The following is a 25,593-nucleotide window of genomic DNA, read 5'->3' on the forward strand; positions in this document are numbered from 1 at the left end:
CCCAGTAGAGCCCAAGCTCTATGTCAATCAGGCGTCCCTGATTCGACTTCTCAGTGCAGTGGGACACTCCTGCTTATTAGCAGGGCTGGCAGCCTCTTCGAGACTACTCTTGAGGCAGCTATGAGGATGCTACTGTTAAGTGCCACCGGAAGAAAGACACAACCGACACACAGATTAGTTGCAATAATCACACAGGCAATTTATCACTCACAAATCCTTTTGGCGTGCCTGGATACAGCTTAAGGGGGCCCCGTCGGCATGCTCCTCTCGGCTGGCTTTGGTCAGAGCGGCGTGGAGACAGTCCACATCAACGTTGGAGTCTGGGCAACCACTGCAGCAGGGGGCCCCTCAGCTTTAGTACCCTTTCTGGCCAACACCTTCTAACGGGTCAATCTACAGGATTATCACCTCAAACCACCTTTTTGGGAGTTCATCGCAGGGAACCCCCTTTATGTCAATCTACTGAAATGTTTACAGTAAACCACTTTTTAAGATGTTCTTATTTTCATTAATTTACAAAGTTAATGTAAATAACACCAAGCCACTTCTTATCTATGTATAACTTCACACACATACTAACTGGGCTCTGCTTGAAAGTCAGAGTCTGTTTATCACATTACAGAGTTATGGCACTAAGCCACTATCCAATTGGCATAACTTTACTTAATTTTAATAATTATTTTTAATATTCTTTTAATTACTTTTATATATCTTCCATAGTTTTATATTTCTATATATTTAATTACTCTAACCTTATGTTACTACAACACTTGTCCATACTGATCTGGGTGTGGGATCGAACATAGTCTCATCGCCCAGTCCTAGTGCAACCAGTCAGACTGAGACCACTTTTAGCTTGGGGTGGAGGGTCACTCAGAGAAACCCTGACTGATCGGCAACATCTGCCAAGAGCAGAGAACAGAGCAGAGGGCCACCTGTTTGCCAACCACATCTAGGAACAGCACGTTTTCTAACAGTACTTGGACGACACCTTCCTAACAGTACAATCTGTTAAGGGTGGTGTTTGAAGACTAGGACAAGCTCATGAGCCTACACAGACACACTCACCAGGCGCCTCGCAGTGGTGCACCTCTGGCCGGCTGTCCCCACGGCGGCAAAGAGAGCTGACGGAACGACTAAGCTGAGGTCCGCGTCCTCAAAAGCTTAGGGAAGCACAACGCACACCCATCAGTGTCATGAAGTAAGCAGACAAGGTTTACTTGCTAACTGGAGTAAAATCACGCCTTCATTCCTTGCAGTGAAAGGATATCAGAGTGATCCCTGCACAGTAAGCCTGTTCACGCTGCTGAGGCCACTGGTCTTCCAGAGGAGGTGATGCAGGAATAGAGCAGTGAGCCCTAGGGTCTTGACCCAAGTACAGATAGATGCACATGGAGGCTCTCGCTCCCCTGACCTCTTTCATTTCTCAGAGTGTCTGATACTGGCTAAGCCTCCTCTGTAGCTCACTTGTGGTCTCTTCTCTAAGACCTCCACCCTTGTTGTCAGCTCTACGTGCCTCCAGTCTCAACCTCATGACCCATTTTGATGCCAGCTTCCCCCGGCCCATAGAGAGAGCAATGGGAAACTTCCCATTCACCACCATCAGACTTGCCTATAACAACACTTGTATTCTCACCTGCATCTGTCCTGAGGCCTTTAAATGCCTCTTGTGGCCCGTCTACAAAGTGTTTCCAAATCTCTGAAACCCTTCAAGCTCTTTACTCCTACACCAGATTACCTCGCCCCACTTAGCAAATAATCTCAAAGTGATTACACGCACTCTTCCATTTATATTATTTGTCATTCCTTCCTTCTTATCTCTTAGAGAAATTTACAGACACAATTCCCTCTACATCTCCAATTGTCCCTTCTATAGTCTGACAGCATTCTCAGACTAGCACGGTTAAGATGGTTAAGGTGGTTTGTGCAATCAAACAGACCAGCGTTCTTGTCCATTTCCACCACTTTTTAGTTGTGTTATTTTACCTTTTTGAGCCTCAATTTCCTCATCCATAAGGGATAGCGTCTGGGGTACAAATGGGTGATAGTAAGCAGTTAAGGAAAGAGCAGTGCTCTGGGGTCTGACTGCCGGGATATCAATTGCTGGTTCTATCACTTGCTGGCCTGTTCACACACATAATCACTATAAAACTTAGACTGCAACCTTCAAATGAGATTCATAATGGTATCTACCTCACAGGATTACTGTGGGGATTAAATGAACAATGCATACGAAACAGCTGAGCACAGTTTCGTAGCAAATACCCACTGCAAACCAGATTTTTATTATTATTTCTTTTAATCTTTTTTTTTTTACAGGGACAGAGAGAGAGAGTCAGAGAGAGGGATAGATAGGGACAGACAGACAGGAATGGAGAGAGATGAGAAGCATCAATCATCAGTTTTTCGTTGCGACACCTTAGTTGTTCATTGATTGCTTTCTGATATGTGCCTTGACCGTGGGGCTACAGCAGACCGAGTAACCCCTTGCTTGAGCCAGGGACCTTGGGTCCAAGCTGGTGAGCTTTTTTGCTCAAGCCAGATGAGCCCACGCTCAAGCTGGCGACCTCGGGGGGTCTCGAACCTGGGTCCTCTGCATCCAGGTCCGACGCTCTATCCACTGCGCCACTGCCTGGTCAGGCTGCAAACCAGATTTTTAAATTAACTCTCTTTAGCCTGACCAGGCGGTGGCGCAGTGGATAGAGCGTCGGATCGGGATGCAGAGGACCTAGGTTCGAGACCCCGAGGTCGCCAGCTTGAGTGCAGGCTCATCTGGTTTGAGCAAAATCCCACCAGCTTGAACCCAAGGTCGCTGGCTCCAGCAAGGGGTTACTCGGTCTGCTGAAGGCCCACGGTCAAGGCACGTGTGAGAAAGCAATTAATGAACAACTAAAGTGTTGCAATGCGCAATGAAAAACTAATGATAGATGCTTCTCATCTCTCTCCATTCCTGTCTGTCTGTCCCTGTCTATCCCTCTCTCTGACTCACTCTCTGTCTCTGTAAAAAATAAATAAATAAATTAATTAATTAACTCTCTTTAGATCAGAAGTTCATCTCAAACAAACCTTTGCCACTTAGTTTTTAAACTTCTGGTGTATACCACAAACACACAGGCATTTAAACGTGATGATTAACAGCAATATACAAATTAGCAAGTTTTGCCTTTTTTTTTTTTCATTTTTCCAAAGCTGGAAACGGGGAGGCAGTCAGACTCCCGCATGCGCCCGACCGGGATGCGCCCGACCGGGATCCACCCGGCATGCCCACCACGGGGTGATGTTTTGCCCCTCTGGGGTGTCGCTCTGTTGCATCCAGAGCCACTCTAGCGCCTGAGGCAGAGGCCACAGAGCCATCCCCAGCGCCCGGGCCATCTTTGCTCCAATGGAGCCTCGGCTGCGGGAGGGGAAGAGAGAGACAGAGAGGAAGGAGAGGGGGAAGGGTGGAGAAGCAGATGGGCACCTCTCTTGTGTGCCCTGGCCGGAAATCAAACCCGGGATTTCTGCACGCCAGGCCAACGGTCTACCGCTGAGCCAACCGGCCAGGGCCAAGTTTTGCTTTTTTAATCACAAAAGCAGTGCTTTTATTATTAAGTCTCAACCTACATTATCCAGTTACACTGGTAGACTATTCCCTTTTGTGTCAGATAATTGAAAAACAGAATTAAGTAATGTCCAAGTCTATCTATAAAGTGATTGAAATGCCTTAAGGAAGCATTCCTTCTCAGTTATAAAAGCACTAAATATTCCATTAAGGACAAGCTAATGTTTTTGAGATCTAATGTAATCAGCAAGTCACATAAGAGTTACTTATTTATTCTAGACATGTGGCCAGTTTTCAGAAAATAGGAGAAGGAAAAATAAGAAACAAAGCCACATTAGGAAGTCTCATACAAAGGTCCTAAACCCAGGTTACATTTTCCAAAAATGTAACCTTTCCTTCCTAGTTATCTCTGCCTTCAAACCACTGTGTCCTGTCTCATAACTAAAATTCCTAAGCATGTGAACTAGGCCTTAGGCATGGACAACATAGAACAGAGCTCCTAAACAGATTCTATATACTCAGGACAGCTACTGAAGATATGCCGAACAGAAAACAAAACAAAAACACAGGGCATCCTTACCAATAATGGCATTATTTCCTCCAAGTTCTAACAAACTTCTCCCTGTAAAAACATATAAACACAAATTAATGCCTAGTTTCGTATTTAATGTGCACTAACAGATGGCCTCAAATCATAACCTTATCCTAATTATGTTTTACTTTCTGATTTAAAATATAGCATGAGCGCCCTGGCCGGTTGGCTCAGTGGTAGAGCGTCGGCCTGGCATGCAGAAGTCCCAGGTTCGATTCCCGGCCAGGGCACACAGGAGAAGCGCCCATCTGCTTCTCCACCCCTCCCCCTCTCCTTCCTCTCTGTCTCTCTCTTCCCCTCCCGCAGCCGAGGCTCCATTGGAGCAAAGTTGACCTGGGCACTGAGGATGGCTCTGTGGCCTCTGCCTCAGGCGCTAGAATGGCTCTGGTTGCAACAGAACAATGCCCCAGATGGGCAGAGCATCGCCCCCTGGTGGGCATGCCGGGTGGATCCTGGTCAGGCGCATGCAGGAGTCTGACTGCCTCCCCATTTCCAACTTCAGAAAAATACAAAAAAAAATATATATATATATAGCATGAGCACTGAATCAATGTCAAATTTCCTGATTTTAGCCTGACCAGGTGGTGGCGCAGTGGATAGAGCATCGGACTGGGATGCAGAGGACCCAGGTTCGAAACCCCAAAGTCACTGGCTTGAGTATGGGTCCATCTGGTTTGAGCAAGGCTCACCAGCTTGAACCCAAGGTTGCTGGCTTAAGCAAGGGGTCACCCACTCTGTTGTAGCCCACAGTCAAGGCACATATAAGAAAGCAATCAATGAACAACTAAGGTACCACAATGAAGAATCAATGCTTCTCATCTCTCTCCCTTCCTGTCTGTCTGTCCCTCTCTCTGTCACACACACACAAAAAAAATTCCTGATTTTAATAATTGTACTAGGTTACGTTACAGAATGTACTTGTTCTTAGGAAATACTGTGAAATATTTCATGGTAAAGGAACACAAGGTCTTCAACTTTCTCCAGATAGTTCAAAAATAATATGCAACCACAATGTGTGTGTGTGTGTGTGTTTTTGGAGAAAGAAAAATGATAAAGCAAGTGGGACAAAATGTAAGCAATTGGTGAATCTGGGTATAAAGAAATGACTTGTGTGTCTTATAATTTTTCTCTAAGTTTGATGTTGTGTCCAAAAAATTTCCAATTAGTGTAAATGGTGTAGCCACTATGGAAAACCCAAGAATTAAACACAGAATTACCATATGCTTGATCTAGCAACATCATGAAAAGTAAAGACAGGGACTTGAACAGATATTTGTACACTCATGTTTACAGTAGCATTATTCGCAACAGCTAAATGTGGAAGCAACCCAAGGGTCCACTGGTGGATCAATAAAAAAAGATATGATATATATATCTATATATATATAAATTTATATATATATATATATATATATAATGAAATATTCAAGCTTTTAAAAAATGGAAATTCTGACACATGCTACAACATGGATGAATCCTGAAGACATTATATTAAGTGACATAAGCCAGTCACAAAAGGAAAAATATTGTGTGATCCTACTTATATGAGCTTCCAAGTATAGTCAAATCCACAGAGACAGAAAGTAGAATCGTAGTTGCCAAGGGGCTGGGGAAAGCAGAAACGGGGCGTTCGTTTTTAATGGGGACAGTTTCAGTTGGGAAGACGAAGTTCTGGAGGCGGATGTTGGTAATGGTTGCACAACGAGATAAATACACTTAATGTCATTGAACTGCACACTTAAAAATGGTGAAAATGATAAATTTGTATATATTTAACTAAAATAAAAAAGTTTTAAAATTATAAGCTCATTGTAGAAATTTTTTAATGATCAAAATGTATCAAGCAGGCAAAATGCTATGGCCCATAGGTCATGATGAACTTTATATATACTTTGGTACAATGCCTTCCACTCTTTTTCCTCTAAATTTATATTTAGTTGAGATTTTATACCTAATTAACTTTGCTTTATTTTCTGATTCATATCTCATATCTTATCCTTAAATTATTAGAAACTATTTTTAAAAATCACTGTAGAGTGTCCATCATGAAGATGAACCAAACTTGATTTAACTACTTCTCTAGTGTTGAACAGATTGACTGTTGAATATCTACCTCTTACCTACTTAGGTCAGGGCCAAAGGGCGTGAATAGTAAGGCCACTATCTGCACTGCCAGCTTACATTCCAGGCAAGTTACACAGCAGGCTATGGATGCCATTCCAACCTTACACTTCTCAGCATAAAGAGTTGAAATTTATATGCCTCAATTTGAGAACTGTGCTTACTACATCTTTTGAATATACATTTATTTTTCCTTAAATGCACTTTAAAATCAACTTCTATAAAAAGAACTTTTATTTATTTGCGACAGCAGGAAAAGTGCGTTCCCACTTCCACAACTCTAAAACAGTTAAGCATCAGATAAATGTTAATTATAAGGAGATAGGGCTGTTATTACCAGCACTGAGTGCTACATCAGCTCTAGTCTCTGCTGTAACCACTGATTTAATGACAGTTTGCTGGCTACAGCAGAGCACTATATTAGATGGCAAAAAAGGGGGAGGCAAACAGAAGATCTACACCTAATGTCAGCTCCCCCTGCCTGATTTCACGTGCTTTGTGGCAAAAGAGAAGGGACCTGTACTTCCTAAATCCTTCCAATTCCTTAACTGTTCCCTAACCACACTCCTACAGCCAACCCCCACCATGAAAAGCACCTGTATCAAGACAGGCAGATACCTTCTGTAAAAACTATCATATAATCCTATTAATAGTACTGCTTAAGAGAAAACAAACTACTGCTTTGAATACGAAGGGGGTGGGAGAAGGATGAGGAGAAGGAAGTCGCTAGTGGGAAGAGTGGAATTCATGATCTTGAGCATCTCTGCGCATCTTATTGGCCAGCTGTATATATTCTTTGAGAAGTGACTATTCATTTTTAATTGGTTTGTCTTTTTTTTTAAATATTTTATTTTTTTTATTTTATAGAGAGGGGCATGAGAAGTACCTGTTCATTGTTGCTTCGCTCTAGTTGTTCACTGGTTGTGTATGTGCCTTGACTGGGCAAGTCCAGGGTTTTGAACCAGCGACCTCAGCATTCCAGGTTGCCGCTCTATCCACTGCGCCACCACAGGTCAGGCTATTTGTCTTACACGTTATTGAATAGTTAAGAGTTCTTTATATATTCTAAATATAAATCTTTTATCATGTAAGATTTGCAAATGTTTTCTTCAATTCTACAGGTTGTCCATTTTTTTAATGGTGTCCTTTGAAGCATAAAACTTTTTAATTTTGATGAAATCCAATTTATCTTTTTTTCTTTTGTTGCTTGTGCTGCAGGTGTCACATTACAGCTAAGGAACCACTGCCTAACCCAAGGTCACAAAAACTTATTCACGTTTTCCTCTAACAGCTTTATAGTTCTAGCTCCTATATTTAGGTCTTTGATGCATTTTGATTTAATTGTTGCATACTGGGTGAGGTAGGGATCTAACTTTAAATATATTTATAAATATATTTATGTGGCTATCTAGTTGTCCTAGCACCCTTTATTGAAAAGACCATTTTCTCATTGAAATGTCCTGGCACCCTTGTCAAAATCAACTGGCCATAAACATAAGGCCTCTGAACTCTCAATTCTTTCTCATCGATCGTTACGTCTATCCTTATGCCAGTACCACACAGGCTCGATTACTGTAGTTTCGTAGTTAAGTTTTGAAATCAAGAAGTGTGAGTCTTCCAATTTTGTTTTTCTCTTTCAAGATTATTTTGGCTATTGAGGGTTCTTTGTATTTTCATATGATTTTCAAATCAACTCATCCATTTCTACAAAGAAGCCAGCTGGCATTTTGAAAAGAATTGCATTCAATCTTTTGATCACTTGGGCAATACCAAGAAGTGAAAATGGGATGACTACTTTTACTTAGGTCTTTAATTAACAGTGCTTCATGGAACTCCATCTGAAAAGCTTGCACAGCTTTTGCTGAATATACTCCTAAGTATTTTATTCTTCTTTTTTTTTAATTTTTTATTTTTATTTTTACTTTTTTATTCATTTTAGAGAGGAGAGGGAGAGACAGAGAGAGAGAGAGAGAGAGAGAGAGAGAGAGAGAAGGAGCTGGAAGCATCAACTCCCATATGTACCTTGACCAGGCAAGCCCAGGGTTTTGAACCGGCGACCTCAGCATTTCCAGGTCGACGCTTTATCCACTGCGCCACCACAGGTCAGGCCTATTTTATTCTTCTTGATGCCATGCTAGTAAATGAATTTTTTTTGTGGAATTCATTTTCATGTTGTTCATTGTTAATGTATAAAAATGTAATTGTTTTTATTGATCTTCTATCCTTGCTGACCTTGTTGATTAGTCCAACAGTTTTCTGTACACATGCTTTTTAAAAGCAATGCCCCAAAAAGCAATAGGGCTGGCAGATTACCTAGTCAAGTCTCCCCTTGTTAAAGTCTAAATTCATAATTGCCCAAAACTGACAGTTAATATTATCCTTAAAAACCTCTTTAATCAGTCATAAAGTAGAGCACACAAAGCTATGTTTATATAAATGAGGAGACAGATTTGAATCTTCCATTCACCATTCACTGTAGGTCCTGTACTCAGTGATCCTATTTAAACTGCAGATTTTCTTTTTTTTTTAATTTGCTAAATAAGTCTGATAGAATTTGATAAATATATATGATTCTACCATAGTCATGTAGAGAGAAAATGACATCCTTTTCCAAATTTTGCTATTTACATTTGTGTGTGCCCTAATATTAACTAATAACTGCAACCTCTTCTTTTACTTAGATGTTCAAATAAACATGGCTGGTATCTCCAAGGAAAGGGTCAAGATAAAAAATACCACTTTTAGATTTCACATCCATACCTCTGCAGGAATTAAAATCCTCATTAGAAAGCCAACACTTACCAAACCTCTCCTGCACCATAAGGGCCACCTGTTTTCCCACCTGAGTGCTCCCAGTGAAGGACAGCAGGTTCACTCGCTCATCTTTGGCCATGGCTGTGCTGAAGGGAAACAGACAAGGTCACTCAAGCAGGAAAACCCAGCCATGGCGCCATCCAGCGAGACTCACCAGAAAACCTTGACCTACCGGGCTCTTGGAAAGGCAGTCTGTTATAAGAGAGCAAGGGGAGGTCTTCATGACAATGAACTAGATTTTCACAGGTAGAACCAAATAACAGAAAAAGTAACCTCTTCTGTGAGCTCTCTATAAACAGAAATTACCTTGAGGACACTGTTAAGGAAGAAAGTTCTTCCTGTACTGAGTGGGTGACTGCACAACATGACCTTAGCATTTCACTGATGAGCAGCCCGGTTATTTTGAGGATTCTTAAACTACCCCATGGTTGCTGGCTTGAGCCTATGGTCGCTGGCTTGAGCCTAAGATCGCTGGCTTAAGCAAGGGGTCACTGGCTCAGCTAGATAACCCCCCTCGCCCTGGTCAAGGCACATACGAGGAAGCAATCAATGAATGACTACGGTGCTGCAACAAAAAAAATGATGCTTCTCATCTCTCTCCTTTCCTGTCTGTCTGTCCCTGTCTGTCTGTCCCTCTCTGTCTCTTTCACTAACAACAACAACAAAAAAAATTAAAAATCTAAGGGCTGTAGGGAAACATCCTAAGTATCCCTCATGGAAGATGACTGATAAAGGCTGTGCTAGGATTTCCAGTTGTTTCTAAGGAATGCAGACCACACTATCAATTTGAACCTTTTTGCTCAGTTTGGTACGTCAAAGGGCTTGGTGCACAGAGCAGTCACAGCATCTAATATAGGGCACGGACAGTTCCCCAGGTTCAGCCCAGCAAACATGAGCACCGCTACCCAAGGCAGCGGCTCCGTAACGCATAACTACGCACTAATGCGATTACCCGAGCTACTCTACGGCCAAAGCCAAGGACTGGATGCCCAGAGGGCAAGAACAGAGTTGGTTAAAGGATAGAATACTCATGGAGTTAGATACTACACTATGAATACTTTTCATTTATTTAAAATAAAAAAGGAGCAACTTATAGCTCATTTTTGAGATCACCAGTAAAAGTAGCATACTATGGTAAAAAAAAAAAAAGTTGGGTTCCATAATAATATTGATAATTCCAAAACACCATTCTCACTTCAGCTGCGCTGGGCTTAGTTATTCCAGTAAGGCTGCTTCTAGTTGATCAGCCTGGGGTCCTTCAGCAGAAAGCTGTTCTCCATCTACTGACCTACCCGATGTCAGCTCCACCGCAAGTCAAGGAACAAATCGCACCAGGCAGCTTGTTGTCCTCCAGAACCTTGGCTATTATCCTAGGAAGGAAAAGCAATTACTACTAAGGGGCAAGTTCATTTCTTAGGGTTTTTGAAAAACTAGGAATAACTTCCAGCCACCTAATCTTTCTGTTTTAACTCTCTCTCCCTCCCCTCAAACATCCAGGCCTGGATTTGTCCTCACATAACAGAAATAAGGTTTTCAAACACATGAAAACAAAACTTTTTTTTCATTAATAGAATCTTAAAAGGAAATTGTTTTAAAAAAAAAACTATCACAAAAGAAATAAAAGACATAAAGCGTTGGTCATGTAATTCAAGTGATCATTGTTTTCAAGTAGTTTCTGCCAAACTATGAAGATGTATCTGACTGATCACAGGGCCTTTTTTTTTTTTTTTTGTCTCTCACTACAAATCCATTAAAATGAAAATAAAAAAAATAAAACAAGAAATCATAAAAAAAATCTTGAAATAGGCCCTGGCCGCTTGGCTCAGTGGTAGAGTGTCGGCCCAGCATGTGGAAGTCCCAGGTTCAATTCCCGGACAGGGCACACAGGAGAAGCGCCCATCTGCTTCTCCACCCCCCCCTCCTTCCTCTCTGTCTCTCTCTTCCCCTCCCGCAGCCAAGGCTCCATTGGAGCAAAGATGGCCCAGGCGCTGAGGACGGCTCCATGGCCTCTGCCTCAGGCGCTAGAGTGGCTCTGGTTGCATCATAGTGGGCTTGTGGGGTGGGTCCTGGTCGGGCGCATGCGGGACTCTTTCTGCCACCCCACTACCCCCACTTCTCAATTCAGGAAAATACAAAAAAAAAAAAAAAAAAAAAAGGAAGACCCCTGACTGGCCAACCACATCTGGACTAGGACAACCTGTTTATCCTGAAAAGGATAAACAGGAACCTCATACAGTTTGGCCTTCCCAGAGTGCAGTGACTCTCATCACTGCAGGACCCTGACGGGCAGCTGAAAGCCCTGCCAACAGAATTGTTACAAGGCATTCCGGCTCCTGTGCGGCATTAGGCTATCAAGTCAGGGCTACCCCCACTCGTGTGCATTGCAGATCCCATCTCTTACCCCTGTGCAAACTGCTATAAAGACACCAACTGAAGAGAAATACCTAATGTTATCCCCCTGGCCAACTAGTATAACCTTCTGCATGGAGAGGTTCCATGTGGCCTGTGTTCATCTTCTGAGTCTGAGCGTTGAGCTGCATTAAGAACTCCTATTGGATACAGCAGCACCCTTGCTTAATTATGGCCAAATTCAGCATCATTTTACTTACTGCCTTCCATTACAAAATAAAGTAACATTCTCAATTACCTAAAATGTCAACCATGTTCCTATGTGAACATTTCAAACCTTCAAAATGTCTAAAGCACATAAGTATAAAACAGCTCAAAGCAACAATAACTTAAAACATCTGAAACTAATATCAATTGATAGTGTTTTAAACCAGTTGTTTAAACTGGCAAACCAGTCCACTATGATCATGTTAGCTGTTTTAAGTTATTTTTAATCAAAAAAAAATTCCCTTGGAAATCTCATCATTTTGCTGTTTTCTATATCAGAGTTCTATGTAATATATTTTTTTAAGATTTTCTTTATTGATTTTAGAGAGAGGAAAGAGAGAAAAAGAATGGGAGGAGGAGAGGAAAGCATCAACTGGCAGTAGTTGCTTCCTGTATTTGCCTTAACTGGGCAAGCCCAGGGTTCGAACCAGCGACCTCAGCATTCTAGGTCAACTCTTCATCCACTGTGCCACCACAGGTCAGGCTCTATGTAATATTACCTTGAGCATCCCTACCTTGAAGGATATACTTTTCTCAATTATCACACATTTCTTTCAAGTAAAGACTATTCTCTCTTTTAGAGCCCACTTTTCAATTCCTAAGCCAGTATTCCTAAGTGATCTTCTAATACTAAGGGCCCTCTCACATAGGGATTCTGCCGCCAGCTCTCTACAACAGCTCTTAACTCAGAGAATGCAGACTGTGAAATTAATCAAGCATGAAGGATGCACTATACCCCCGCATGCGAAAGCCCACTCTTGTTGATGATTTCTAAACTCTGGAATGACAAATCAGTAACAATGATTTTATGATGTGATCAGAGTTGTCGAGTTTTCAAATATGAGAAAATAAAACAATTTTTTTAATCAAAAGATAAAACACATTTTAGATGATGTGAGAAAGAATCTGTGGAATAATATAGTAAGCATTTCTTTCTGTTCTGCTGACAGTCTATTAAACAAAAGCAATACAAGAATTAGCTAGGTAGAACTCAAAACCATTAACATGTTGAATAGTTATAAATTATAGCCCCTAAACTGCAAGAAAATTTCCTCTTTGCTGATTTGCTTTTATTTTGCAAGTGACAATAATGTTTATAAGAGTTCAAGTTCAACACATAAATCAGTATCTGTCATGTTTCCAAAGAATTAAAGGATGTGGCTCTAAAAGAGCTCTATGAACTGCAAAATGATATAAAAATGTTATCACAACCAAAAAGAGATTATTCAAATCCCATACTTAAATATGACACTTATATTACATTAAAAATTCAGCCTGACCTGTGGTGGTGTAGTGAATAAAGCATTGACCTGGGATGCTGAGGTCACCAGTTTGAAACCCTGGGCTTGCCTGGTCAAGGCACAAATGGAAGCTGATGCTTCCTGCTCTTCCCTTCTCTCTCTCTCTGTCTCTCCCCTCTCTAAAATGAATAAAGTCCTAAAAATTAAAAAATTTTAAAAAAAGGCCTGACCTGTGGTGGCGCAGTGGATAAAGTGTCGACCTGGAAATGCTGAGGTCACTGGTTTGAAACCCTGGGCTTGCCTGGTCAAGGCACATATGGGAGTTGATGCTTCCAGCTCCTCCCCCCTTCTCTCTCTCTGTCTCTCTCTCTCCCTCTCTCTCTCCTCTCTAAAAATGAATAAAAAAAATTTTTTTTTTAAATTCAGTGCCTATTGCTTGAGTGGTGGGGGCATAGTGGATATTGTCAACTTGGGACTCTGAGGTCCTAGATTCAAAACCCTGAGTGCAGGCTCACCAGCTTGAGTGCAGGGTCGCCAGCTTGAGTGTGGGATCATTCACATGACCCCATGGTTGCTGGCTTGAAGCCCGAGGTCACTGGCTTAAGCAAGTGGTCACTGGTTCAGCTGGAGCCCCCCAGTCAAGGCACTTAGGTGAATCAATCAATGAACAACTAGAGCACCACAACTACGAGTTAATACTTCTCATCTCTCTCCCTTCCTGTCTATCTCTGTCTCTCTGTCTCTCTGTCTCTCTCTCACACACACACACACAGAGTGCCTATATATCACCCTTTTGAGAACATTCCATACTCAGGAAAAAGCCACACATACTCACTTTGTGACGGCGACACTAATGAGGGAAGTTGTTGGAGCACCTTTCCTTAAAAGGGTTAAAAAAAAAAAGGCAATTTAATTTGGTGAAAATCATAAATATCTTTTATTATCAAGCAGAAGCAAAAGTCTGTGAGAAAAACTTCTAATGAGACAACTGAGCCTAATATCTGAAACAGGAATCTATCCTTCAGCTTGGTTTCTCTGGGACCTAACAGAACACAAAACTTTCATAAATATAAAAATGGCGAAAAGCAATTTTGAACCTTCTTGCGCTGATCGTGGGAACTGTTACATTAATCTCTGCCAATTATGGGAACTGAGTGAAAGGAAATCGATGTGAATTTTTCTTAGAAAGCTCAGAGCTGCAAGAAAGCATGGGTCCCTTTGGTAACATGGTACCAAACCATTAATCCTCCCACCCACGTCTTGCTCATTTGTGACAGTCTTTGAGTACATCCAATAGACTACCCTCAGATCAGTATATCACTAGTGGTAAGATGCAAAATGGACAAAGACAAATCTCGTGGCTTTGCTGATCTAAATTCTTTCTCTGAGCATGAAAGCTAAAAACAGTAAGTGGTTTCTGTCATGTATAAGACACTGACATTTTCCCATTTAACTTTTACTACCGAATATTTTATAAACCATAAAATTTAATGCATCAGTGTGAACACCGGCCAAGTGCCTCAGAGTCGCTTGGGAGTTCACCATCAAATTTTTATTCAAGAAAAAAAAAAAGAGTCAAACTTTAAAACAACATTGTGATTTATCACAAGTTCTCTTTTTTTCCTCCTACTTGTTTACTTACTTTTCTGTTTGGGGAGTATAGTATAATAAAGATTATTTGTTCTTTGTTTCTGGCACAGAGCATCAAAACACCTTGGAATTCTGAGTGCTAACAAGGTGACTTGTAGGGTCCATTTGCTTCAAGACAGAGGTTGGTTGCTGGTCACCAGAAAGACCCACCACAGGGAAGGGAGGAGGAATCAAGACTGAGTTTAGGCCCTGGCCGGTTGGCTCAGTGGTAGAGCGTCGGCCTGGCATGCGGGGAACCCGGGTTCGATTCCCGGCCAGGGCACATAGGAGAAGTGCCCATTTGCTTCTCCACCCCCCCCCCCTCCTTCCTCTCTGTCTCTCTCTTCCCCTCCAGCAGCCGAGGCTCCATTGGAGCAAAGATGGCCCAGGTGCTGGGGATGGCTCCTTGGCCTCTGCCCCAGGCGCTGGAGTGGCTCTGGTCACCGCAGAGCGACGCCCCGGAGGGGCAGAGCATCGCCCCTGGTGGGCGTGCCGGGTGGATGGATCCCGGTCGGCGCATGGGGAGTCTGTCTGACTGTCTCTCCCTGTTTCCAGCTTCAGAAAAAGACCAAAAAAAAAAAAAAAAAAAGACTGAGTTTAACCACAAGTCCCGTGATTTAATCAATAATGCCTGCCGCATGTATCCCCCATAAAAAACTCTGGACACCAGAGCTCAGTGGAGCTTCTCTGCTGGGAGGGCAGCATGCCCCACCTTCACTCACTGGGAAAGGGCATGGGAGCTCTGCATCTGGGACCCTGCGAGACCTCGCCCCATGTGCATCCTCATAATCAAACTATGATTGTTAAGCATTGTGCTTTCTTCCGTCCTGAGAGTCACTCTAATAAGTTATTGAAACAGAGGGCTCATAGGAACCTCCAGATTTGTAGCTGGCTAGCAGACCTGCAGATGCCCCGAGGACCTGGGGGTACTTGCAGTTTGCATCTAAGGTAGAGCCAGTCTTGTGGAGCACTGAGCCTTTAACCATGAGGAGCTGGACACTAAACCCAGGAAGCTGGTGTCAGAATTTAATCACAGTACACACACTTGGGATGGAAATAACTGGAAAGACAAGGCTGTGTCAAAAAAATAAACTTTACCAATGGTAAAATAGGTAATAATTCCAAGTCAGGGTTTTACATGTAGCAGACGTGACTTAATATGCTGTAGAAAGAATAAGGTAATAAGAAAACATCTCAATACATTTAAAATACTTTTGCTAGTTAGTATCCAACAATGGCTACTTTTATCATCGTCTTACTGGATAAGAAAGTGAACAGGTCTTACCAAAGGCACACATTCCCACAGATCATGGCGATGGCGTTGTTCCAGCCATATACCGCCACGGGGAAGTTGAACGCAGTGATGATTCCAACCAGGCCTACAGGATTCCACTGTTCAATCAGCGCGTGGCCGGGTCCTGAGAACAGGGGAAGGTGAGGAGCCGCCTAAGCACGTTCGTTTAATGCAGATCAAGTGAATAAGAACAAAGTCTGAAACCTTTCATATTCAGAAAAAAAACGTACACAGGACCACGTGGGGATTCCAGATGCCTTGTAGTGGCTCACTTTAGATAGTGGCGGGATACAGGTACATTAATTAGTACACTACAAAAGCTGTTATTACTACACTACCTTAAAAACCATAATGATAGACACTGTGCCTCTGATCCTCATAGGAAGTCTGATTATTTTATTAATCAAGGGCAATCAGAGCAGCGAAGAACCAAAGCAAGGAGCAATGATGGCTCACAAACCCTGGTGAAAAGCAGAGAGCACTGGCCAGGCGGTGCTCCCGGCAGCCATCTTTCTGAGCCCGCTCACCTCGCTGGCTGGGAGCAGGGAAGCCGCCATTGCTGCACCCACTGCCAGACCCCGCTTTAGTCTGGGCCGCCTCAACGCCCTTCACACGGTGTGCTGGCACCGCTCCTCCCCAGCAGGGCCTGCCTCCTCCCTCCCTGTCCTCCCCGCTTTATCTTCCTCAGGGGACCAGGGCCACTCTGATAACATCACTCCCTTGCTGCAAACCCTTCGGTGTCTGGGTCACTGCTGCAGCTGCCTGCAGTCAAGCCCAAACTCCCCATCAGGAGAAGTCTCTTCCCACTGCCTGTCCACGCCATCTCTCCCCTCCTCTGTGCCCTCCGGCTGGTCTAAAACAACAGTTCCCCAAATAAGCCACATCCTCCCATCCCAAGCTTTCACGTTTTCCCCCTATTTAAATTAATGCTTCTCCCAACACTCCACCTCTCTCTGCTTGAGGCGTTAACTTGAATTACTTTCTCTGGCTAGCTGAGGGGCTCATTATCCTACCCTCCACCCCACCCCAGTACTTACCATGTTCTATTGTAATTATCCCTGTACTTACCTCCCACTTGCCTCTCACTCTTAACTGTAAGAAACCTATAGGCTTATAAATTCACTGAACACAAGGACTATGCCTTATTGATCAAGTATCACCTTGTTTAGATGACCTGGCACCTGGTAGACACTCAATAAGGATTAACTGCATTAATGAGGTCAAAGTTACCCCTAAGTTTCTGCTAGATGAATGATCTACTCTTAAAAAAAAAAAAAAGCCTGACCAGGTGGTGGTGCACTAGATAGAGCATCGTCCTGGGATGCTAATGACCCAGGTTCAAAACTCTGACATTGCTGGCTTGAGCACGGGCTCATCAGCTTGAGTGCGGGCTCATCAGCTTGAGCATGGGAATACAGACATGACCTCATGGTCGCTGACTTGATCCCAAAAGTCACTGGCTTGAAGCCCAAGGTCGCTGGCTTGAGCAAGGAGTTACTGGCTTGGCTGGAGCCCCCTAGTCAAGGCACATATGAGAAAGCAATCAATGAACAACTAAGGTGCCAGAATGAAGAATTGACACTTCTCATCTGTCTCCCTTCCTGTCTGTCTGTCCCTATCTGTCCCTCTCTCTGTCACCAAAAAAACTCCCAAAAAAACCCTGGGCGTGCCTGATCAAGGCATATATGGGAAGCAACTACTATGAGTTGATGCTTCCTGTTCTTCCCCCTACTCTTTCTCTGTCTCTCTCTTCTCTCTAAAAATCAATAAATAAAATTTAAAAAAAAAAAAAAAAAAAGCCTGACCCGTGGTGGAGCAGTGGATAAAGCATCCACCTGGAGCACTGAGGTCGCCAGTTCAAAACACATGGGAGGAGCCGATGCTTCCTTCTCTTCCCTCCTTCTCTCTTCCTCTCCCTCCCCTCTAAAATGAATAAATCTTTTTAAAAAACATAAAAAAAAGAAATTTTGCAAAATACTGAAAAATAGAAAGACAACAGCCTGACCAGGTGGTGGTACAGTGGATAGAGCATCGATCTGGGATGCTGAGGACCCAGTTTTGAAACCCCGAGGTCACTAGCTTGAGTGTGGGGTCACTGACTTGAGCGTGGGATCATAGACATGACCACGAGGTCGCTGGCTTGAGCAAGGAGTCACTGGCTCGGCTGGAGTCCCCTCACCCTCGTGTGAAGTTGATGCTTCTCATCTCTCTCCCTTCCTGTCACCGTCTGTCTCTCTCTCTCTCTCTCTCTCTCTCTCATTAAAAAAAAGAAAAAAAAAAAGAAAGACAACAATAAAAACCATCAATAATTCTGCCATCCTGGGATAACCACTGTTACCACTCTGGCAGACTTCCAGCCCTTCTGTCTTCAACGCAGCCACACTATTAAAACTGCAAACATTACAAATGACATAAGCCCTTATCCTCATCACTGAAACCTCCCTGTTACAAGGCTGGTCCTTGCAGCAAAGTATAACAGCAGAAGATTGAAAACATTCATCATTTTTAGGAACTGGTTAAACAAGTTACGTCTAGTATCTTAACAGCAAATAAACAGTCATTCAAAAAAGAAAAAAAAAACGAAGGAAGCACCTTAATGGAATAATAGGAAACAATTTCCAAGACCCATTAAGTAGGAAAATGTATAGAACAGAATATATAGTTTGCTAATGCTGTTTCCCAAAGACACATACTTGCCTATAAGTGAATAAAAGCTCTAAAAAAGATATACAAGAAACCAGAAACATTGACTACTTCTATGGGAATACTATGGAGTATCCAGGGGGAATACTTTTTATCCTTTATTCTTTTATTTCTTTATATTTTTGTGATCTGAGTTTATCATCTCCTTAAAAAAAATAACATTAAAATAATTTTAGCCTGACCTATGGTAGCACAGTATATAAGGCAACGACCTGGAATGCTGAAGCCTGATTTGAAACCCTGGGCTTGCCCAGTCAAGGTACATACGACAAGCAATCAATGAACAACTAAAGTGAAGCAACTATGAGTTGATACCTCTCACTTCCCCCCTCCCCTGCATTTCTCTCTCTCTCCTCGCTCTAAAAATCAATGAACAAAATCTTTTAAAAAAAATACCAATAATTTAAAAATAAGTAAATACAACCTTCCCAAAACAGTGTGAGATTGGAAGAAGGCAAATTCGTAAATACGATTTTTATTACCTGCTAACAGACTGCCAAAATTAGCTCAACCTTTGCCATAGGACGCTTAGGTCATTTTTAATGTTCCCTATTGATACCACAATGAACATCTTTACACATAAACCTTGTCACATTTCAGATTATTTACTTAAATTAGATTCTTGAAACTGATTCTTTGGATTATTTCCAAATTGTTTTCCAGATGGATTGGCAATTCTTACCACCAGTCCTCATAAAAGAATCTGGCTCAGGCCCTGGCCAGTTGGCTCAGTGGTAGAGCGTTGGCCCAGCGTGTGGAAGTCCCAGGTTCGATTCCCGGCCAGGGCACACAGGAGAAGTGCCCATCTGCTTCTCCACCTCTCCCCCTCTCCTTCCTCTCTGTCTCTCTCTTCCCCTCTAGCAGCCAAGGCTCCATTGGAGCAAAGTTGGCCCCCAGGCACTGAGGATGGCTGCATGGCCTCCACCTCAGGCGCTAGAATGGCTCCAGTTGCAACGGAGCAATGTCCCCTAGTGAGCTGGACAGGTGGATCCCAGTCTGTCTCTGCTTCTCACTTCAGAAAAATTAAAAAAAAAAAAAAAAAAAAAAAAAGAACCTGGCTAACCCACAGACTCGCCACCATTGACTTTTATCTTAAAAAAAAAATTAAGTGTCCTGATCTGATCTTTTCACCTGTTTCAATTTGCATTTCTAAGTAGAAAGATTAAAAATATTCTCATTCATTTATATGTCACTTATAATTCCTCTTTTGCAAATTGTTCACAGCCAGGGCATTTTTTGGAGCTCTCTGTGTCAGAACACAAAACTCAGCTTAAGCAACATCATTGCTTACTTTCAGAAGGCAGGATGGGTCCCCCGATCATCCGTGATAAACCAACAGCATAATCACAAATATCCACATACTCCTGAACTTCTCCCACACCTTCTACTAAGATTTTCCCCATCTCCAAAGACACCTAAAAATACAAAAAGCCAAGTTATATTTTTCCAACAGAATTCATTCTTTAAACATTAAAATGACAAAAGGGAGAATGCAAAACATACTTTGTGTCTGTCTTGTGACCTAAAGCTAGAAGTTTATTACTTCAGAAAAATCTGTTATTTTTATGAAGTATTTTTTCACTTTTTCCTGTCCATCTTTTTCATCTTTCCTCTCGAGGAGAGACTTTTACAATACACAGACTGCTTTCTTAAACATTATGATCTCATATACAGAAATGTGTGGTAGCCTTATTTCCCTTTAAAGGATATTTTTACTACAGAAATACTTTACCAAGCTTCCCAGTACTTGAATCTTCTCCCGCAAGGCATCACCAATCTGTCTCACTACTTCTCCTCGCTTCGGAGCAGGAATCTAAGAAAAGAATGCAATTTTAGCATCCGATTCAAAGTACAAACTCATGTCCCTAACACAGTATTACATAAACGTGATGTGAAACAGCAAACTACAAGCAGGTGACTTTTTGATCAGACCCAGATGGTGAGAGGGCGGCCCCAAGACCAACAGCCCAGAAAATAGACAATAGGTTCACAAAGAGCAAGGGACTGTGCCAAGAAGAGAGAGTCAGATCTGAACACAATCTCTGGGGATGACTCCAGAAAGCTTAAAATTCCTAAATCCTATAGGCTTTTATGATTCCTGGCGATGAGTTTTTATGGGTTAAACTGTATGCATGCCTGAACCCTCAATGCAACTTCCTTATAAACCGGTATTCCATAATCCACTCAAATCATATCATTCAGGCCCTGGCCGGTTGGCTCAGTGGTAGAGCGTCGGCCTGGCGTGCAGGGGTCCCGGGTTCGATTCCCGGCCAGGGCACACAGGAGAAGCGCCCATCTGCTTCTCCACCCCTCCCCCTCTCCTTCCTCTCTGTCTCTCTCTTCCCCTCCTGCAGCGAGGCTCCATTGGAGCAAGGATGGCCCGGCCGCTGGGGATGGCTCCTTGGCCTCTGCACCAGGCGCTGGAGTGGCTCTGGTCGCGACAGAGCGACGCCCCGAATGGGCAGAGCATCGCCCCCTGGTGGGTGTGCCGGGTGGATCCCGGTCGGGCGCATGCGGGAGTCTGTCTGACTGTCTCTCCCCGTTTCCAGCTTCAGAAAAATGCAAAAAAAAAAAAAAAAAAAAATTCATATCATTCACTCACCAAGTATTTTCTGAACACCTATTATGTGGCAGGAGCAATAATAGCACTGGGACTAAAATAAGAAGTGAGGTATTTATGGAGCTAATTAATATCTAGTGGGAGGCTATAAGTAATTACAAATTGCCAAAAGGCCTATTAAAAGTTCAAGGAAATAAACAGGGTGCTGAGATAGAGAAAGCAGCAGTTTTGAGGATATTGGGTATGTTTTTTAATTTAAAAGGTTGTCAGGAAAAATCTAAGAAGGTGAGACTTAAGCTGAACTCCAAAGAATGGGAAAAGTCAGCCACAGGAATATTCTTCCGGGAGGGTGGGGGCGGGGACCTAAAGCTAGAAATTTTTAAGGAGTCAGAATCTTGCCCTGGCCGGTTGGCTCAGCGGTAGAGCATCGGCCTGGCGTGCTGAAGTCTGGGATTCGATTCTGGGCCAGGGCAGAAGCGCCCATCTGCTTCTCCACCCCTCCCCCTCTCCTTCCTCTCTGTCTCTCTCTTCCCCTCCCGCAGCCGAGGCTCCATTGGAGCAAAAGATGGCCTGGGCGCTGGGGATGGCTCCTTGGCCTCTGCCCCAGGCGCTAGAGTGGCTCTGGTCGCAACAGAGCGACGCCCCGGATGGGCAGAGCATCGCCCCCTGGTGGGTGTGCCGGGTGGATCCCAGTCGGGCGCATGCGGGAGTCTGTCTGACTGCCTCCCCGTTTCCAGCTTCAGAAAAATACAAAAAAAAAAAAAGAGAATCTTGCCTGACCTGTGGTGACGCAATGGATAAAGCATTGACCTGGAACACTGAGGTCTCGGGTTCAAAACCCTGGGCTTGCCTGGTCAAGGCACATATGGGAGTTGATGTTTCCTGTTCCTCCCACTTTCTCTCTCTCTCTCTCTCTCTTTCCTGCTCTCTAAAAATGAATAAATAAAATCTAAAAAAGAAATCTTACCGAAGTGCAGTAGGAAGTCTTTAACAGTTCTTAAGGAGAAAAATAAGATAGTCTGCTTTATCTTTTTTTTTTTTTAAGATTTTATTTATTGATTTTAGAGAGAGGAGAAAGAGAGAAAGGCTAGGGGGTAGTGGGAAGCATCAACTTGCTGTTGCCTGTCTCATGTGCCTTGACTAGGCAAGCCTGGAGTCTCAAACCAGAGACCTCAGCATTCTAGGTCACACCTTAACACCGTACCCACTGGTCAGACTTTTTTTTTTTCATTGATTTTAGTGAGAGAGGCAGTGAGAGGGAGAGGGAGGGAGACAGGAACATCAATCTGTTTCTGTATGTGCCCTGGTCAAACCGGCAACCTCTGTGCTTCAAAACAACACTCTTAACCAACTGAGCTATTTAGCCAGGGTATTCAGACTATGTTTTTTTAAGATTTTTAAATTTTTTATTTATTTTAGTGACTGAAGAGAGAGATAGAAACAAGGGAGGGAGGAGCTGGAAGCATCAACTCCCATATGTGCCTTGACCAGGCTATCCCTGGGGTTTCGAACCAGGGATCTCAGTGTTCCAGGTCGAGGCTTTAACCTCTGAGCCACCACAGGTCAGGCCTTCAATATTTTTATACTTCGTTCTTTTTCCCTTCAAGAAAAATGTGCCCTTTGAAAATGAACTACAAAAAACTGGCAAGGCCAGTCATAGGGATCATGGCCCACTAGGGGGTCCACATGCGTGAGGACCCAAGAGAGAACGTGCATAGACCAGAAAGGGATCAGGCTCTGGTCTGTTCTTGTTTGAGGTCCCAGCAACCTCTAAGTCACTGCCCCCATTGACAGAAACCTCAGAAGCACAGTTAGGAAAGTCTGTCTCTTTCCTAAACTTTGAACTCAATTGCTTAACTCAAATTCTAACAAGTGGATCCCCAACTGACTCTACCATCGTCCAGAACAGCAACCCATTCTCGCTTAGCAGCCCCCACTCTATGGTAGGTCTGAGAAGTATGAGAAAGCGAGTAAGGCGCAGGCAGAGAGTCTGGCATTGAGGAGTCAGAGCAGACGGCCGAATGCGATCCTGAACGTGAAAACAACGACAAAGCACAGACCAATATTAAAGACAGGCCAGTTCAGGGGGAAAAAAGTCCCTGATTTCACACTAACTCTTTTCTCAAACACCACTGTATTTACCCTGAGTAAATACATACACGTAATAGAAGTTTCTGGTCAAATGTTTCACTGCCATTCAAAACAGTGAGATCCTAGTATAAATGACAGGCTTTATATATTTATTAATAATGTAGCAATACTGGCTCATCAATTTTTAAGAAATGTAGCACACTAATGCAAGATGTGAATAAACTTGCTAAGAGTGATGGGGAAGAGGGGAGAGAAGTCTGCGTTTTCTGCTCATCTTCCTGCTGAGGGCACTCAGAACAAGTCACCACAGAATGTGCCCCTTTTCCGTGCAGATTACTTTGTGCTGAAGGCACTCAAGACCCAGCAAACTCAGGAAAAGCCTTTACCTCCCCCTTAGCTTCCTAAAAAACTTAGAAAAGGGGCCTCTATCAGGAAGAGAGCTACTGCCAGACACAACTTTTTATATTTGATTTATCTGCATAGCAGGGCAAACATCTGTTTACCAAACATCTGCCCTTTAAAGCTCAGGACCCCTATTCATTCCCTTCACTCAGAATGCTGTATAAGCATCAGCTAACTGGCTACCTTTGGGGTTCATATCTTCGAGAGCCCTTTAAGTACAAAATTAAAGTTTGTTTTTCTGTGTCAATTTAATTACACTGCTCACAAAATTTAGGGGATATTTTATCGCTTCATAAACATTTTGAAATATCCCCTAATTTTTGTGAGCAGTATATTAGACCAGCCACAGAACCTAAAATGAAAAATTTTTTCCTCCCCTATGCTACAAACTTACCACGGCTCTAAAAAAGAAGTCTATTAATTAAAAGAAAAAATTTACGTACAAGAAAACAATTATGTTTAAAAATTATGCAAGAGGAGTAGAGGGACAAATATTCTGTGACAGAAAACGATTTAACTTTGGGGGGTGGGCACACAACACAATCAATTGTTCAAATGTTATAGAGATGGCCTGACCAGGCGGTGGCACAGTGGATAGAGCATCGGACTGGGATATGGAGGATCCAGGTTTGAGACCCCAAGATCGCCAGCTTGAGCACTGGCTCATCTGGTTTGAGCAAGGCTCACCAGCTTGAGCCCAAGGTCACTGGCTTGAGCAAGGGGTCACACGGTCTGCTGCAGCCCCTCGGTCAAGGCACATATGAGAAATCAATCAATGAACAACTAAGGAGCTGCAAGAAGAATTGATATTTCTCATCTCTCTCTCTTCCTGTCTGTCTATCCCTATCTGTCCCTCTCTCTGACTCTCTCTGCCACACACACAAAAAAAGTTATAGAGATGTTCACCTGAAACTATGTACTCTTATTCACCAATGTCACCCCATTAAATTTAATTTCTTAATAAGAAAAAAATATGCAGTAAGCATAGGCTGGTATACAATGCAATCACAGGTCACAGAATTTTAGACACATCTTGTATACATGCATGTTTGTATAATAATCACAACCATAAAATAAACACATAGAAGACTGAAAGGAAATTCACCAAAACATAACTCTAATAACCATTCTATATTGAGAGTTTAGGACTTAAATTTGATTATCTTGTTTACAGTATCATCCAATTTTTTTTTTTAAGTAGGGATATGTGTTACTTTTATGATCAGAAAGAAAATTATGTATGTCATTTTTGGAACATGACACTAAATGACACTGCTCTGGACACTCTTCTCTAGCCAGGTAGGGTGAACTTTACTGAGCACACTGTTTACTTTTGGAAGTGGTATTTGCCTGCTCAGGGATATCTTTGTGTATAATGGAACCCTCAGCCTAATTTATACCCAGAACTAGTTAAAGTAGAGGGAAATTGTTGATTAGAAGCAGTCTTTTAGCAAACAACAAAGCTACATCCACCTCAGGACTCTCTTGGAGTCTGCCTCTCCCCAAGACGCCCTAGCAATCATTGATTCAGAGAAAACACTTGGCTCAGCAGTCCGGAAACCCAGCAGCACGTGGTTTTATCACTGGCAGGTGCTGAGGTTTGTCATGTGCCAGACTCTTCCGTAAGCATTTGACAAGATTAACTCATTCTACCCACATGGAAACTCAGGAAGTCAGCACACGAGGTCTCCCCTTTTTACAGGACAAAGCACACTTGAGGTGAAGAGATTTACTCCTAGGTAGAGCTGAGTTAGCCACCCAGGGAATTCCTACACAGCCTCAGAACTAAAATTTTTGGTGGCTGAACAAAAGGGGTATTCGGGGTGGGGGGGGGAGGACTGGGAAATCCAGGCTAACTCTGTTCTTCTTCTCCCCTCCTCCGGAGCCCTGGCCTCATCTAGTACCACCAGCTCAGCGGGGCCAAGCTCAATCAGTCCCTACCCTTACTCATGTCACCCCTGGTGGGGTCAGAGCTGGAGGAGGCAGAAC

The 25,593-nt window shown here is 43.0% G+C and overlaps 1 protein-coding gene across 3 annotated transcripts in view; it reads right to left on the reverse strand.

Annotated features, from left to right (window-relative positions):
• Positions 1-25,593, reverse strand: part of ALDH7A1 (aldehyde dehydrogenase 7 family member A1) — a 44,771-nt gene that overhangs the window by 16,532 nt on the left and 2,646 nt on the right. For all 3 annotated transcript variants that reach the window (XM_066382127.1, XM_066382129.1, XM_066382126.1), the window contains exons 4-11: positions 20,284-20,364; positions 19,843-19,966; positions 15,840-15,972; positions 13,761-13,805; positions 10,361-10,438; positions 9,057-9,154; positions 4,122-4,163; positions 1,069-1,163 (exon numbers count right to left, since the gene is read on the reverse strand). In XM_066382127.1, the coding sequence (XP_066238224.1) occupies positions 1,069-1,163; positions 4,122-4,163; positions 9,057-9,154; positions 10,361-10,438; positions 13,761-13,805; positions 15,840-15,972; positions 19,843-19,966; positions 20,284-20,364 (696 nt within the window). The remainder of the gene's footprint in view (positions 1-1,068; positions 1,164-4,121; positions 4,164-9,056; positions 9,155-10,360; positions 10,439-13,760; positions 13,806-15,839; positions 15,973-19,842; positions 19,967-20,283; positions 20,365-25,593) is intronic.

The sequence above is a fragment of the Saccopteryx leptura genome, chromosome 4, assembly GCF_036850995.1.
Source record: "Saccopteryx leptura isolate mSacLep1 chromosome 4, mSacLep1_pri_phased_curated, whole genome shotgun sequence".
Lineage (NCBI taxonomy): Eukaryota > Metazoa > Chordata > Mammalia > Chiroptera > Emballonuridae > Saccopteryx > Saccopteryx leptura.